Source organism: Salvelinus alpinus, chromosome 24 (assembly GCF_045679555.1).
Source record: "Salvelinus alpinus chromosome 24, SLU_Salpinus.1, whole genome shotgun sequence".
NCBI lineage: Eukaryota > Metazoa > Chordata > Actinopteri > Salmoniformes > Salmonidae > Salvelinus > Salvelinus alpinus.
This window is the reverse complement of record NC_092109.1, coordinates 28687294-28702987: the sequence shown is the minus strand read 5'-3', so window position 1 is coordinate 28702987 and position 15694 is coordinate 28687294. Positions and strand designations below refer to the sequence as shown.

Genomic DNA, 15694 nt, shown 5'->3' with positions numbered 1-15694 from the left:
AGGTAGCCAAGTGCCTCGTCATCTAATTAGTGACGCGCATGAATGGATGAACGAGAAACGTGTGAGATGAAAATGGACAAACTAATGGGTGTGCAATATAGAAGGGTAGTCAGTGAACATTCTGAACTTTGTTTGAAGTCAGTAGGTCACATGACCAAGGAGCTATTGAAATGTAAAATTTAGAAAAATTAATGTAAAAAACGTGTGAGATGAAAATGGACAAACTAAAGGGTGTGCAATGTGTAGGCCCACTGAGTGTACATTCTGAACCTTGTTTGAAGTCAGTAGGTCACATGAGCAAGGAGCTATTGAAATTTGAATGTAAAAAAGTTAGTACTTTGTTTACGCTCCCTAACTAATTCAACTCGGAATCCAAAATGCTGCTCACATTTCCACGTTTATTAGCTTTGGAAAGTGAATTAATGTCCAAATCGTGAAAATAAGACCTGTGCAATGTTGTGCGCAATTTTTCCAACATCGTGACACTTATTTGGAGTCTGTGGCTCAAGTGGTTTGAAAGCTATTGAGGTTTGAAAGTGTGAATATCCGTCGAATATCCGTCGAATATCCAACTGTCTTTACCTCGGTATTCGGACTCCATTTCTACGCGTTACCAATTTGCTCTCTATGTTGATCTCCCCCTCTCGCTTCTCAATGTTTCTTTATGTCTATCATTACTTATTAATATATACAAACATTTGACATAAAACAACAGGAAAATAAATGACTGATAACATGCATTTTATATGCATGTCCTTCACTGCCATTCGTAATGTGCAGCGAACTGCTTTCATTTAGAAATTACAGTTTGTAGGTAGCCTGACATATACTTAAAAAACTTAAACAAGCCCTTTCCACCACCAAACAAATTCAGTCCTCAACCCTATGTCAGAATCTTAAGAGCCTTGTTTTGACAGCTGGGATACTTGCATTATTCATATTGTTGGTGTGTTTGTGGCTTCTGTTTTTGCATGAGCGCAGAGAGCTGACATTAGAGATGAGTAATTCATAGACTTGACTTCAGGCTTCCCCGGGGGAATCCAGAGTAACGTCTTCATTTCTAAATCAGAGGATTATTAGAAACCGTATCCAGGAAACAAGCACACCTCAGTTGTAAACACAGACTTATTGAACTATGTTTAATGCTGCCACACAGAGTATTGTAAGGCACAGTGGCAAGACAAATCCCATCAAACAGGTCACGTAATAGGAAAGCTGCAAGTATCCCACAGACCTTGAGGGATTATATCATATCAGTATAGCTTTATAAAATGTACTTCAAACATAAATATGTTATATTAAGAACTATTCATTAAGTTCACAGATAGGATTGACTCAGTATTCAATGGTAGCAAGACATAAGAGCCAGTAATCTCTAATATCTATCAGCCTGTTGTGGTATTTATCAATTTTCTTAAATAAAAAAGAAGCTGGGAATTTATGATGGTAGTTAAGCTTTATTAATAACTTCCCTGGTGACTAATTACGAGTCTGGGATTTGAGGGCTGTTTGAAAGTCTGAAATAGGGCTGTAGGTGATATAGTTAATCGAGAGTTATGCATGTTTAAAAAAAATCTTTAGGCAATTGCACAAAGTGGAATATTTACAATGCCAATGTTTACAAAGTCTGACAAAAGTCCTATATTTCTATATTCTAACATATCCTATTGCAAAGTTCTGTGTATCAAAGCCATGCTCCAATCGTACCAATTTTTCCTGCAAAACACTCCTAACACTCCCACTCCTCTCATTAGACCACAAACATGATCGTACTAATGGACAAATCTCAGCTCTCTGCACCAAGGTGGCATTTTTCTTCTCTAAAGAAACCTGTGCTTCATTTAATTAACAACAAGACTTAACACTAAGGTATTAGGCTAATGGATTGATATTAAAATCATGAAGTATACTAATGCCAGTTAAGTACTTGACCTCATTCTGTGGGAACTTCAGTGTTCTCCTCCCTCTCGTGTTCTGTCATGCTGGGAGCATACACTAACCCACGGTGAACCCCCTCGTCACAGCAAGCTCACCAAACATCCCAAATTAAGGGGATTATGAGGGGAGAGGACCAGCGATCTTTAGCTTTGTTACTGGGAGAAAGCCTGAGCCACACCTGTATAAACTAATTATGTTGCTGAAATGTTCTGCAAAAGTGGCTGCACCGTTTACTTGTGGGAGGAGAGCAGAGAGCCTAGGTGATGGAGAGGAGCCAGAGATGAGAGATGTCAGATACATTAGGTCTGAATGGGAGGAGGGCGGGGACACTGAATCAAACATTTATGACAGACTGCCACACAGGCACATTTCTAATAGCAAGGAAGCACACTCATGAGGTATGATTATCTCCGGGGTTAACGCCCTCCTTAAAAAATAGAACATTTGAAACATAGCCATTTAAAATATGCACTTTACAACCCATCTACAACTCAGTGAGCAATACGGGCTCCCAGTCTCTTCTCTCTAGTCATTCAGCCTCCTACATTTCCTCAACCCCCAGTCCTGGCTGTACATCAACCTATCACATGGCCATGTTCAGCACCTACAGGTAGACTACCCTGGTGCATACAGAGCAATTAATCAACGCCTGGAAACACACCCCCACTTCTCATCTAAACAAGCATATGGCAGCTCTGAGGCCCATCATCCATCAGTGCAGTAATGCTACAGAATAGTACACTACTCAGTATCTAAACTGTGAGGCTGTGCAAATGCATAGATTGCAGGCTTTAGAAGAGATGTAACTGAGTAACTATTGACTCAAAATGTCAAAATTATTAACAGTGTGGCATGTGAACGAATGGACACACACGAGTTGTCCTCATATCTATCAATTTGTATCCATTAGGGGATTACGCTATTGGCAACCAATCAATGTGCACCCAACTGATTGGGTAGTTTAGGGCCATTCCTGTCCATTTCCATTAGAGTGGACCTTATCAACTATCGATCATCTGCCTTTTACACCCCTGCAACTGAATATGTCCATTATTTATACCTATCGAGTGTCCACTCTCAAATTGTCACAATTATTGAATTGTTTGTAGAAACATTTGTCTGCCATTTTGATTCATTTTTCACGCTACTCTTCATAAGAATAGAGCACTTGAACAGAGCCGCACACTAAGTCTTAGATGCACCATTGCACACACTCTATTATCAAAACATTAAAATGACAAAGAGTGAGACAACTCTGTAATGCTCTTTTAATTTCTTTCAAAGTTCTGTCACATTGAAAAGAACATGAGGTTACACAGAATTAGTATTTGCATATTTTAAAACTGATCATCAAAACTAACAGACATGAGAATGATGGAAGGATGACAAATGCCACAGATCCCCAGCAAGATTCTACAATACAAATGACATTGCTATTCAACATATCGGTAGTAATGTTAACGCTTACAAGACATCTACGTATAAAGCTCATTAACATTTGTTTTTCCTATGTAGAAGTCTCCTACTTGACTTAGATAACTGTGCGTATTGCACGCAAAAATTATATTTTACGCACAGTACCAATGTCGCATTCTTTAATTGTTGCATTACTGGGCTTAGGTCCCATGTTTCACATACAGGAGTTATAAGAGTAAGAAACATCTGATTACTATGGCTTGATACAACAGGTTTTGTTAAACAATTCTCAAGAGATGATTTGTAATTTCATAGATGTTACTTAATCATGACAAGGCTAAGATTTTTCATGTAAAAAAAAATAAAAAATCAATAACATTTCCCTTTGCACTACAAATACTGCATTATATGACAATGCCTAGTGTGCTCATGATTATCAACACCCCAGATGTAAACAGTCACACAAAGTGGTTACCATGACAGTTGACAAAACAATTAACACCCACTAGCACTCAGACAGTAGCCTCATGTACTGCAAGGACACACCATGTACAGAAGTAACATTCAACTACTTTTAATCTCTACACTGAAAACATAGACCAATTATTTTGTCATCGGTTATTTGGGTCAAGTTCCTATGGGTTCTAACAAGCAAAGTTTACAATTAGGGGGGGGGGGGGACTAATAAGCAAAACAACAAAACGCTTGGGGCAAGAAAGTTGCACAGTAAACATATGTATTCTAAATACTAGGGCCCCTTAGTAATCTATTACCACAGATTGAGAACATGAAACTACCCCCTACAACCTGTAAATCTCACTAGAGTCCAGTCAGTCCCAATGAGTACCAGAATAACTACATATGTCCAGTTAAGTAGGGTTTATTTCTATTTTAAAAAGTCACAGCAAGTTGCCAAAATATCAAGCTTGTATCAGAATATCAAGTATATTTGCGTTCATGTACAAAGCAAGGTAGTTGGTCAAAACATTTTTTATTTTAGGTTCAGTGTCTAAAAGAAGAGTTTTGGTCAACTGAGTCACTTGTGCTTCAAAAATTCATAGGCTATCCACTTTCAGATGCAAAGGAAATCTACAGTAAAAGCTTTATTTTTTCTTTATAATGGGTTGGGGAAAATGAATGAAAGTAATGTAGTGATCCGTGATCAGTGATGAGAGCAGATGCTTAGAACATCTTTACCCAGTCAATATAGTGAGATGGAGGGAAGAGTGAGTGAGAGGACAGGATGGAAACACTTTTTATGCTTGAACACCTATATTATTACTGTAACGACCCTGGGTTTATTGATGTTAACTTTCATTTTTCTATTTAAACATATCAGATGACACTGATGGAGGTGATGCTCGTACAGGGATGGCCTAAAGGGTACTGTACAATTTAAAACTTGATTAGCCAAGATTAAGAGTTTATATTACAGTAAATCCCAGAATGTCAACAGCTTATCAATTGCTTTACACTTATTTATTGCATCATTCATCTTCATATTGGCTTAGACTCAGCAATATAACTCTTCAGGAAAGCGTTAGAGAATGAAGTATATTGATTAACATTAATATATTAATATGAAAACTCCTAGATTTAATTCCCTTCCAAGTCATGATTAATGGTTAATGATTGTACTTTTCAGTTTCTAAAGTGACAGTGGATTACCGTACATATCACAAGTGCAATCACCACAGGAAGCGCTCCAATAAACAAACATTAGTTCATTAATTGATTACAATCATACTATATATTTTTTTACAGAATTTCAAAAATAGATACACTTCTCTCCTGCCTGCCTCTTTTCTCCTGCCTGCCTCTTTTCTCCTGCCTGCCTCTTTTCTCCTGCCTGCCTCTTTTCTCCTGCCTGCCTCTTTTCAACAGTTGGAATTGTACTTTAGCGTGTGCGACTGAAGGGGTTAAGGTTGTGCTCAAATGAATGGTTCCTGTCCTACTCGGTGATCTCCAGGATGAGGTCGTCTCCCTCCAGGCTGCTGTCGGCGTTGACGTAGATCTTGACCACGGTGCCAGAGAGGGGAGAGTTGACCACTGTTTCCATCTTCATGGCGCTGAGCACACACAGAGGCTGGCCCTTCTCCACCGTCTGGCCCTGCTTCACCTTCACTTCCACAACCTTACCCGGCATGGGAGCCCCAACCTGGCCACGCACATCCTTCAGCGCCTTGGGGTGGAAGTGCATCTCCTGGAGAGAGGGGCAGAGAGAGAGTACACTTTGTGAGTTTGCAGGAACACCAATGTGTCGATTGAGTTTTCTAATGGGGAGGTTAAACAACTTATAAAGCAGTGAGAATAGCTTAAAATGTGTTATTTGTCATTATGCGTTTTAAACATGTAACTATGTACTGTACCTTCATGGCCACTGTATCCTTGACCAGGACAGATCTGAGTGCTCCGTTCAGCTCAAAGAACACCTCCCTCTGGCCAGCCTTGTTGAGATCTCCCAGGGCCAGAGCTTTGATGTGGAGGGTCTTCCCTCGCTCCAACTCCACCTGACAGACACAGGAAGTGTGATCCGAGGAAAACAGAACATAAGCAAATATATTGTAATCAGTCAGTTCATGTCAAATGAATCACTTCTCATCCACACAAATGTTGAGACTGACCTCAAACTCCTCAGCGATCTTGGGTCCATCGAGGAACAGGCGTGTGTTGAGGCAGTCTACAGGGCCAAACTGATGGGTGAACTCCTTGAACTCCTGGAACACCTTGGGGTACATGGCTGCTGACATCACATCCTCAGGAGTGATGTCATCTCCGTGCGTCTCTCGCAGTTGTTTCTCTAGGGCCTGGAAGTCCATGGCGGGCAGAGAGGCACCCGGGCGGCCCTCTACACGTGGCATATTCTTCAGCACCTGTGGGTGAGGTTAGAAATCAGCCACTAACGGGCCAAAGGGAGCTAGGCAGGCTACAAGCAACGTTTGAACATCACAAGTAAACATGAGTGTAATAATGAATAAGGATAATGCTAGGCATCTGTTGGAAATGAGAAATAGCTGCTCCATAATGGTTGTACCATTCCTTTGTTATACATGACGTATGCTAAGCAGATGGCCTATTTATTTATGAACTGAAAAATAAATTACTCAAGTGCCACTGTGCATCCAATGGAAAACAAAACAAGAAGGGGAACTGCATTGTGCACTGGTGATGTGAGGCACAAATGTGTCCTAGAAAATAATTGATCTTCCAGAGAAATGCTTCTGGGTAATTGTGGTTCTCTTAGAGATGGGGAAATAAATTATATTTCTTCAAATTTCAAACAGAAACATGTGTGTGATAGAGATCCAGGGACAGTGGAGACAAAAACAGGCAAACTTCAAGTATTTCTATGACTTAAGGGGATGTGCCCTATTAAAAAGGCCTTTTCTGCTCTATAGAAGAAGAAAAAAATACTGCAATTTAAGTGGAGTATAATGTACTCTCAATGTTAAATCCATAGAGTACAAAAACCTAATAATCCTTTAATACAGAATGTGGGAATACAAATCCTGCCATTATGGTTGGCATTGAAATGGCAGATATAGAATAGTTACATGTTTCCATATACACTCTGTACCTCATTCCCAAGGGCAAGCTATTGATTACTGTAAGTGCAGCTGTCCAATGAGAGATGCAGATTGTGATGTACCGACTGTTCTCAATTGAAAGCATTAGCCCATCAGTGTGTTAAAAAGAACAATGTTGTTGGATGCTGAAAAAAATAAAATAAATAGGGCCTTGAACTACGACCTATTGGGAATTTGTGAAGTGGATGTGGTGTGCGTGTTACCTTGGACCTGAAGGGCTCAGGGAAGCCTCCGTGTGGGATGCCAATGTGACCCTGCAGGAACTCCACCACTGAGAGGGGGAAGGAGAGCTCATCAGCCCTCTCCTCCACCTCTGCCCTTGTCAGAGAGTTCTGCACCATGAACTGGGCCAGGTCACCCACAATCTTCGAGGAGGGGGTCACCTGCATGCGGGGAGAGGTGGAGAGAGAGATGTTATCCACAACATTACTGGTGCTACAGCCCATCTGTCATAGACAATGGTATTTCACCCTAGTAACTTCCAGGCTGGTGTGCAAATTGGAAGTGAACAGAAGTGAGGTAGTCAGGAGAGGAGCGAGGGGTGAACAGAAGTGAGGTAGTCAGGAGAGGAGCGAGGGGTGAACAGAAGTGAGGTAGTCAGGAGAGGAGCGAGGGGTGAACAGAAGTGAGGTAGTCAGGAGAGGAGCGAGGGGTGAACAGAAGTGAGTTAGTCAGGAGAGGAGCGAGGGGTGAACAGAAGTGAGGTAGTCAGGAGAGGAGCGAGGGGTGAACAGAAGTGAGGTAGTCAGGAGAGGAGCGAGGGGCGAACAGAAGTGAGGTAGTCAGGAGAGTAGCGAGGGGCGAACAGAAGTGAGGTAGTCAGGAGAGGAGACGGAGGGGTGAACAGAAGTGAGGTAGTCAGGAGAGGAGACGGAGGGGTGAACAGAAGTGAGGTAGTCAGGAGAGGAGACGGAGGGGTGAACAGAAGTGAGGTAGTCAGGAGAGGAGACGGAGGGGTGAACAGAAGTGAGGTAGTCAGGAGAGGAGACGGAGGGGTGAACAGAAGTGAGGTAGTCAGGAGAGGAGACGGAGGTGAACAGAAGTGAGGTAGTCAGGAGAGGAGACGGAGTTGAACAGAAGTGAGGTAGTCAGGAGAGGAGACGGAGGTGAACAGAAGTGAGGTAAGTCAGGAGAGGAGCGAGGGGTGAACAGAAGTGAGGTAGTCAGGAGAGGAGACGGAGGTGAACAGAAGTGAGGTAAGTCAAGAGGAGAGAGAGAGAATGAAAGAAAGAATGAGATAAACAGAGCGAGAGCAAAATAAGTGAACAGAAGTGTGGTAGTGGTAGTAGAAGGGGCAATTGTTTGAGAAATATGATTTTTTTGCAGCTAAGACGACAAGACAAGGGGTAGCAGAGAGGAGCAAATTAATAGAGAGGCATAATGAAAGCAAAGTAAGCGTGTCTGCTATTGAACAGACACTCAGACTGATTCACTGTGCCTGTTTTATGGACAATATTAGACAGAAACAAAGGAAATGGAGGACAAGAACAGAAAGTCAACTATCGCTGATCATTTAATTAAGCCCTAGGAAATGAAAACCAGCAAGGCGAGACTAAACGCTAAAAGATGCCATTGATTGGAGAGATCAGACAGAAGCTTGCAGAACATAACAGATAAGCTTGCTCAAAGCGCCTTGGTTAATCTGACTTTAGGCTGCGGTGAGATCAACGGCTCTCCTTTCTGCAAACGTATTCCCATTTTGTTTTATTTTGTTTTTGAGACAGTAGAGCCTCCCTCACACACACACACACACACACACACCGTTGAGAGAGAATGAAAGGAGGATGGTGAGTGAAGGAATTAAGTGGGCAATTCATTCAGCAGTTCAAACAGACTTTCCTCCACAAATCAGAATACTTTTAAAAATCCACTTTCAGAGAGAGAATTACAAAGGTGTTTGATCACTTAATTTGAATAGGTGGCCGGTCGCCTCACCTTGATGAGGTCACCCAGCAGCTTGTTGGCCTCTGTGTAGGACTTCTTCACCTCCTTGAACTTGTGCCCCAGGCCCATGCTGTGAGCCTGGAAGTGCAGGTTGGTGTACTGGCCTCCAGGGATCTCGTTCTCATACACATCAGCATTGCCAGACTTCATAGTGGCTGTACAGTCAAAGGGTGCATAGAGCCCGCGAGCAACCTCCCAGTACTCACTGTAGTCATAAACATTCTCCAGGGATATCCCTGTCAAAGAGAGGGCAGGACAGAGAATAATGACACTGAGGTATCAGGGATAAATACACTGAACAAAAATATAAAAAAACGCAACATTTAACAATTTCAATGATTTTACTGAGTTAGTTCATTCATATAAGGAAATCAGTAACTTTAAATAATTTCATTAGACCCTAATCTATAGATTTCAAATGACTGGGAATACAGATATGCATCTGTTGGTCACAGACACCCCCCCCCCCCCAAAAAGTAGGGGTGTGGATCATAAAATCATTCAGTGAGTATCTGGTGTGACCACCATTTGCCTCATGCAGGCAGACGCCAAACTGCAATCAGGTCAAGACCCTGGTGAGGATGACGAGCATCCCTGAGATGGTTTCTGACAGTTTGTACAGAAATTCTTTGGTTGTGCAAACCCCCAGTTTCATCAGCTGTCTGGGTGGCTGGTCTCAGACGATCCGCAGGTGAAGAAGCCGGATGTGGAGGACATGGGCTGGCGTGGTTACACGTGGTCTGCGATTGTTAGGCCGGTTGGATGTACTACCAAATTCTCAAAAACATAGTTGGAGGCGGCTTATGGTAGAGACATTAACATTAAATTATCTGGTAACAGCTTGTGAACATTCCTGCAGTCAGCATGCCAAATGCACACTCCCTCAAAACTTGACATCTGTGGCATAGTGACAAAACTGCACATTTTAGTGGCCTTTTATTGTCCCCAGCACAAGGTGCACCTCTGTAATGATCATGCCATTTAATCAGCTTTTTGATATGCCACACTTGTCAGGTGGATGGATTATCTTGGCAAAGAAGAAATGTTCACTAACAAAGATGTATACAAATTTGAGAGAAATAAGCTTTTTGTGTGGCAAGAAGGTTTGCTGTGTCTGTCAGCGTAGTGTCCAGAGCATGGAGGCGCTACCAGGAGACAGGCCAGTACATCAGGAGACGTGGATGAGGCCGTAGGAGGGCAACAACCCAGCAGCAGGACCGCTACCTCCGCCTTTGTGCAAGGAGGAGCAGAAGGAGCACTGCCAGAGCCCTGCAAAATGACCTCCAGCAGGCCACAAATGTGCATGTGTCTGCTCAAACGGTCAGAAACAGACTCCATGAGGGTGGTATGAGGGCCCGACGTCCACAGGTGGGGGTTGTGCTTACAGCCCAACACCGTGCAGGACGTTTGGCATTTGCCAGAGAACACCAAGATTGGCAAATTCGCCACTGGCGCCCTGTGCTCTTCACAGATGAAAGCAGGTTCACACTGAGCACATGTGACAGACGTGAGAGAGTCTGGAGACGCCGTGGAGAACGTTCTGCTGCCTGCAACATCCTCCAGCATGACCGGTTTGGCGGTGGGTCAGTCATGGTGTGGGGTGGCATTTCTTTGGGGGGCCGCACAGCCCTCCATGTGCTCGCCAGAGGTAGCCTGACTGCCATTAGGTACCGAGATGAGATCCTCAGACCCCTTGTGAGACCATATGCTGGTGCGGTTGGCCCTGGGTTCCTCCTAATGCAAGACAATGCTAGACCTCATGTGGCTGGAGTGTGTCAGCAGTTCCTGCAAGAGGAAGGCATTGATGCTATGGACTGGCCCGCCCGTTCCCCAGACCTGAATCCAATTGAGCACATCATGTCTCGCTCCATCCACCAACGCCACGTTGCACCACAGACTGTCCAGGAGTTGGCGGATGCTTTAGTCCAGGTCTGGGAGGAGATCCCTCAGGAGACCATCCGCCACATCATCAGGAGCATGCCCAGGCGTTGTAGGGAGGTCATACAGGCACGTGGAGGCCACACACACTACTGAGCCTCATTTTGACTTGTTTTAAGGACATTACATCAAAGTTGGATCAGCCTGTAGTGTGGCTATTTGCTGATCCAACAAATCCAGACCTCCATGGGTTGATAAATTTGATTTCCATTGATACATTTTGTGTGATTTTGTTGTCAGCACATTCAACTATGTAAAGAAAAAAGTATTTAATAAGAATATTTCATTCATTCAGATCTAGGATGTGTTATTTTAGTGTTCCCTTTATTTTTTTGAGCAGTATATATGCATCTATAGATGCTGGTAGCACAAATACCAAGCAAATACAATGAAACATTCTTGTTAAACATATTGTATGTGGGAGACATGCCAGAGAATACATTAAAGTATATCAGTGTGGTGCCCGCCACTTAGGCGTTCACTAGCTTCCAAAGCAGGAACATCAGTCAGTCAATCAATGCTGCCAATACACTGCGAATGCTAATTTACCCAGAAGACCTATCAAATTGCGGTAATGACAATTACCTCCATGCTTCAGCTGACAACACATAAGTCAAACAGACCCCGCCCCCACACACATTCTCCCTATCCTATCCATCTCAGAGACAACAGAATTTTAAGTATGGATATTAGCATCAAGCTTCCCACTCCATCCATACACATCTATTGGTACATAGATGTGTAAACAACAGCAGAGGAGGAAAAATAAAAGAGAAAAGCTAAGGAACGAGAAAGCAAGAGAGCAAACGCGAGAGCGCAATACTGACCACAGTTCCTGTCCCTCAGAGGACTAGAGCCGACTTAAAGATGATTTATAAGCATCACGGGAGAGAACAATGGACCTTTGCCAGAGGAGAGCTCATGATGCAGAGATCAAATATGGATGTAAAGATTATAGGAGTGAAGAGCTCAGAAGTAATTTATGAGCAAAAGCATGTGAATGAGAAGATGGGACCATGGAAAAGAGGAAAGGTGAAAGAGCAAGATTAAATGAGGCACTTGAGGATTTTCAGCAAACAAGTACCAATAAGTACTTCCAATTTTTAATTGTTTTATTTCACCTTTATTTAGCCAGGTAGGCCAGTTGAGAACAAGTTCTCATTTACAACTGCGACCTGGCCAAGATAAAGCAAAGCAGTGCGACAAAAAACAACAGAGTTACACGTGGGATAAACAAACGTACAGTCAATAACACAACAGAAAAATCTATATACAGTGTGTGCAAATGGAATAAGGAGGTAAGGCAATAAATAGGCCATGGTTGCGAAGTAATTACAGTTTAGCAAATTAACACTGGAGTGATAGATGTGCAGATGATGATGTGCAAGTAGAAATACTGGTGTGCAAAAGAGCAAAAAAAGTAAATAAAAACAATATGGGGATGAGGTAGGTAGTTGGATGGGCTATTTGCAGATGAGCTGTGTACAGCTGCAGCGAATCGGTAAGCTGCTCAGACAGCTGATAATAAATATGACCAAGGCAGTAGTAGGTCAGAGAGTGCGTTGACAAGTAAGCGAGGGTATGAGTGGGAAGAACTATGAATTAGAGCAGTCTTGTCATCCTATCTCATGCATGAATGCCCAAATAGTAGCTTATTTGGAATGAATTTGGAAGTTATTTTACAATAAATGGATAAAAATTGTATGGCATATATGGCACTAAAGCGCAACATTGCAAAGAGAAGGGAATTGTAACTAGACACCAAATTATCTTGGGCAAATGACATCCGCCTGACATTTCAATTACCAAGGCAGCCTTGTACTCAGTGAAAAGGAGCAGGAGGGGGAGACTAATGAGAAATAAACTAAAAGAACACTTCTTTTCCCCCTGAATGTGAGCATTCTGATGGGATTCTGACTGCAATCATACACACACACACACACACACACACACACACACACACACACACACAGGACATCTTCTAGTTATGTTTTTTGACCTTGAACAGTAATTACCTGAATAAGGGCATTTGGAAACCATAGATGGGGCGGCAGGTAGTCTAGTGGTTAGAGTGTTGGGCCAGTAACCAAAAGGTTGCTGGATCGAATCCCAGAGCTGACAAGGTAAAAATCTGTCATTCTGCCCCTGAACAAGGCAGTTAACCCACTGTTCCCCAGTAGGCCATCATTGTAAAATAGAATTTGTTCTTAACTGACTTGCCTAGTTAAATAAAAGGTACAATATTTTTTTTTATATATACACTGCTCAAAAAAATAAAGGGAACACTTAAACAACACAATGTAACTCCAAGTCAATCACACTTCTGTGAAATCAAACTGTCCACTTAGGAAGCAACACTGATTGACAATACATTTCACATGCTGTTGTGCAAATGGAATAGACAAATGGTGGAAATTATAGGCAATTAGCAAGACACCCCCAATAAAGGAGTGGTTCTGCAGGTGGTGACCACAGACCACTTCTCAGTTCCTATGCTTCCTGGCTGATGTTTTGGTCACTTTTGAATGCTGGCGGTGCTTTCACTCTAGTGGTAGCATGAGACGGAGTCTACAACCCACACAAGTGGCTCAGGTAGTGCAGCTCATCCAGGATGGCACATCAATGTGAGCTGTGGCAGGAAGGTTTGCTGTGTCTGTCAGCGTAGTGTCCAGAGCATTGAGGCGCTACCAGGAGACAGGCCAGTACATCAGGAGACGTGGAGGAGGCCGTAGGAGGGCAACAACCCAGCAGCAGGACCGCTACCTCCACCTTTGTGCAAGGAGGAGCACTGCCAGAGCCCTGCAAAATGACCTCCAGCAGGCCACAAATGTGCATGTGTCAGCATATGGTCTCACAAGGGGTCTGAGGATCTCATCTCGGTACCTAATGGCAGTCAGGCTACCTCTGGCGAGCACATGGAGGGCTGTGCGGCCCCCCAAAGAAATGCCACCCCACACCATGACTGACCCACCGCCAAACCGGTCATGCTGGAGGATGTTGCAGGCAGCAGAACGTTCTCCACGGCGTCTCCAGACTCTGTCACGTCTGTCACATGTGCTCAGTGTGAACCTGCTTTCATCTGTGAAGAGCACCGGGCGCCAGTGGCGAATTTGCCAATCTTGGTGTTCTCTGGCAAATGCCAAACGTCCTGCACGGTGTTGGGCTGTAAGCACAACCCCCACCTGTGGACGTCGGGCCCTCATACCACCCTCATGGAGTCTGTTTCTGACCGTTTGAGCAGACACATGCACATTTGTGGCCTGCTGGAGGTCATTTTGCAGGGCTCTGGCAGTGCTCCTCCTTGCACAAAGGCGGAGGTAGCGGTCCTGCTGCTGGGTTGTTGCCCTCCTACGGCCTCCTCCACGTCTCCTGATGTACTGGCCTGTCTCTTGGTAGCGCCTCAATGCTCTGGACACTACGCTGACAGACACAGCAAACCTTCTTGCCACAGCTCGCATTGATGTGCCATCCTGGATGAGCTGCACTACCTGAGCCACTTGTGTGGGTTGTAGACTCTGTCTCATGCTACCACTAGAGTGAAAGCACCGCCAGCATTCAAAAGTGACCAAAACATCAGCCAGGAAGCATAGGAACTGAGAAGTGGTCTGTGGTCACCACCTGCAGAACCACTCCTTTATTGGGGGTGTCTTGCTAATTGCCTATAATTTCCACCTTTTGTCTATTCCATTTGCACAACAGCATGTGAAATGTATTGTCAATCACTGTTGCTTCCTAAGTGGACAGTTTTATTTCACAGAAGTGTGATTGACTTGGAGTTACATTGTGTTGTTTAAGTGTTCCCTTTATTTTTTTTGAGCAGTGTATATTAAATGCACGAGTCCTGAAATGGAACATTGGAACCAGCAAAAGAAAGATGCTAAATTGCACCTCTCGGCTGTCGACGGTTTCAACGACTCGCATCCAACAAAACAATGTCTGTGTTATATCATTTTAAAAAACTACCCAAACTACCCAATTGTCTTCTAATTCTGTCCTGCCACGTTTCATTTTCTAAAGAGGACATTTAGATAAACTGGATTAGAATGAGAAACAATGAACTAGCTGTTAAGTGCTCACTTGTGCTCAGGTAGCGTAGTATTCCCCAACAGTACACCAGTATATGGTCAAGTCATTTCAGAACAGCTGCTACCTCCATGCTCCTCATGACAAATTCATTATATTCTCAAGTGTTGTTCAATTCAAAACAAACAGCAACTCCATTCTTTTATTTTCAGCCACTTTATTTCAGTAATTAAGGGTTTACAAGCAGCTAATCAAAGCCTGATTCATTGCGAACAAAATATGTAGTTATTAAACCCTTGTATCATATGGCAGGATTAGATTAAATGCTCATAAATTGTAAGAATATTTGCCATATCACCTGCTGCTCTTTGTTCATCGTAACAATATGAATGAAAGAACAGCCTTTCACCTTGTCCACCATCGTTGATGAATCAAAGCACACGGTAACCGTCAGTCACGGCTGGTGGCAGCGTGATAACAGGCAACACTAGCCTGCAGCTGACAGATTCCCTCCTGAATAACACAAGGGCAATGATCTGGTCTCACCACCGTTCCCCTAGCAACAACATGGCTGGCTGCAGCCAGGGGAACTTGGTTCTGACCACACTCCTGTTCCCACGCAGAGTCAGAGCTTCACAGATGCTTGCAGGCCAAGGTCATTACAGCGGGTTAAGACTTTCCTGCTGCTGTAATGTCTCAATTAACTGAAGGTCGCAGGGTTGTATGTGAGCTGCGAAATGACGGTTGTGTGGTGAACTTCCTTCTGCCCTTTCTGCCACTCTCCCCCTGCCTTCGCCTCTAGTTCCCTCTCCGCTTCCCTGCAACAATCATGCTTAATTTGGCCCTTT

The 15694-nt window shown here is 43.5% G+C and overlaps 1 protein-coding gene across 1 annotated transcript in view; it reads right to left on the bottom strand.

The window, feature by feature from the left end:
• Positions 1 to 3189: 3189 nt before the first annotated feature.
• Positions 3190 to 15694, bottom strand: part of LOC139552484 (pyruvate carboxylase, mitochondrial-like) — a 111881-nt gene continuing 99376 nt past the window's right edge. The window contains exons 17-21 of the mRNA XM_071364267.1: positions 8877 to 9121; positions 7145 to 7324; positions 5979 to 6227; positions 5724 to 5864; positions 3190 to 5557 (exon numbers count right to left, since the gene is read on the bottom strand). Coding sequence (XP_071220368.1) covers positions 5306 to 5557; positions 5724 to 5864; positions 5979 to 6227; positions 7145 to 7324; positions 8877 to 9121 — 1067 coding nt within the window. The 3' untranslated portion in view covers positions 3190 to 5305. The remainder of the gene's footprint in view (positions 5558 to 5723; positions 5865 to 5978; positions 6228 to 7144; positions 7325 to 8876; positions 9122 to 15694) is intronic.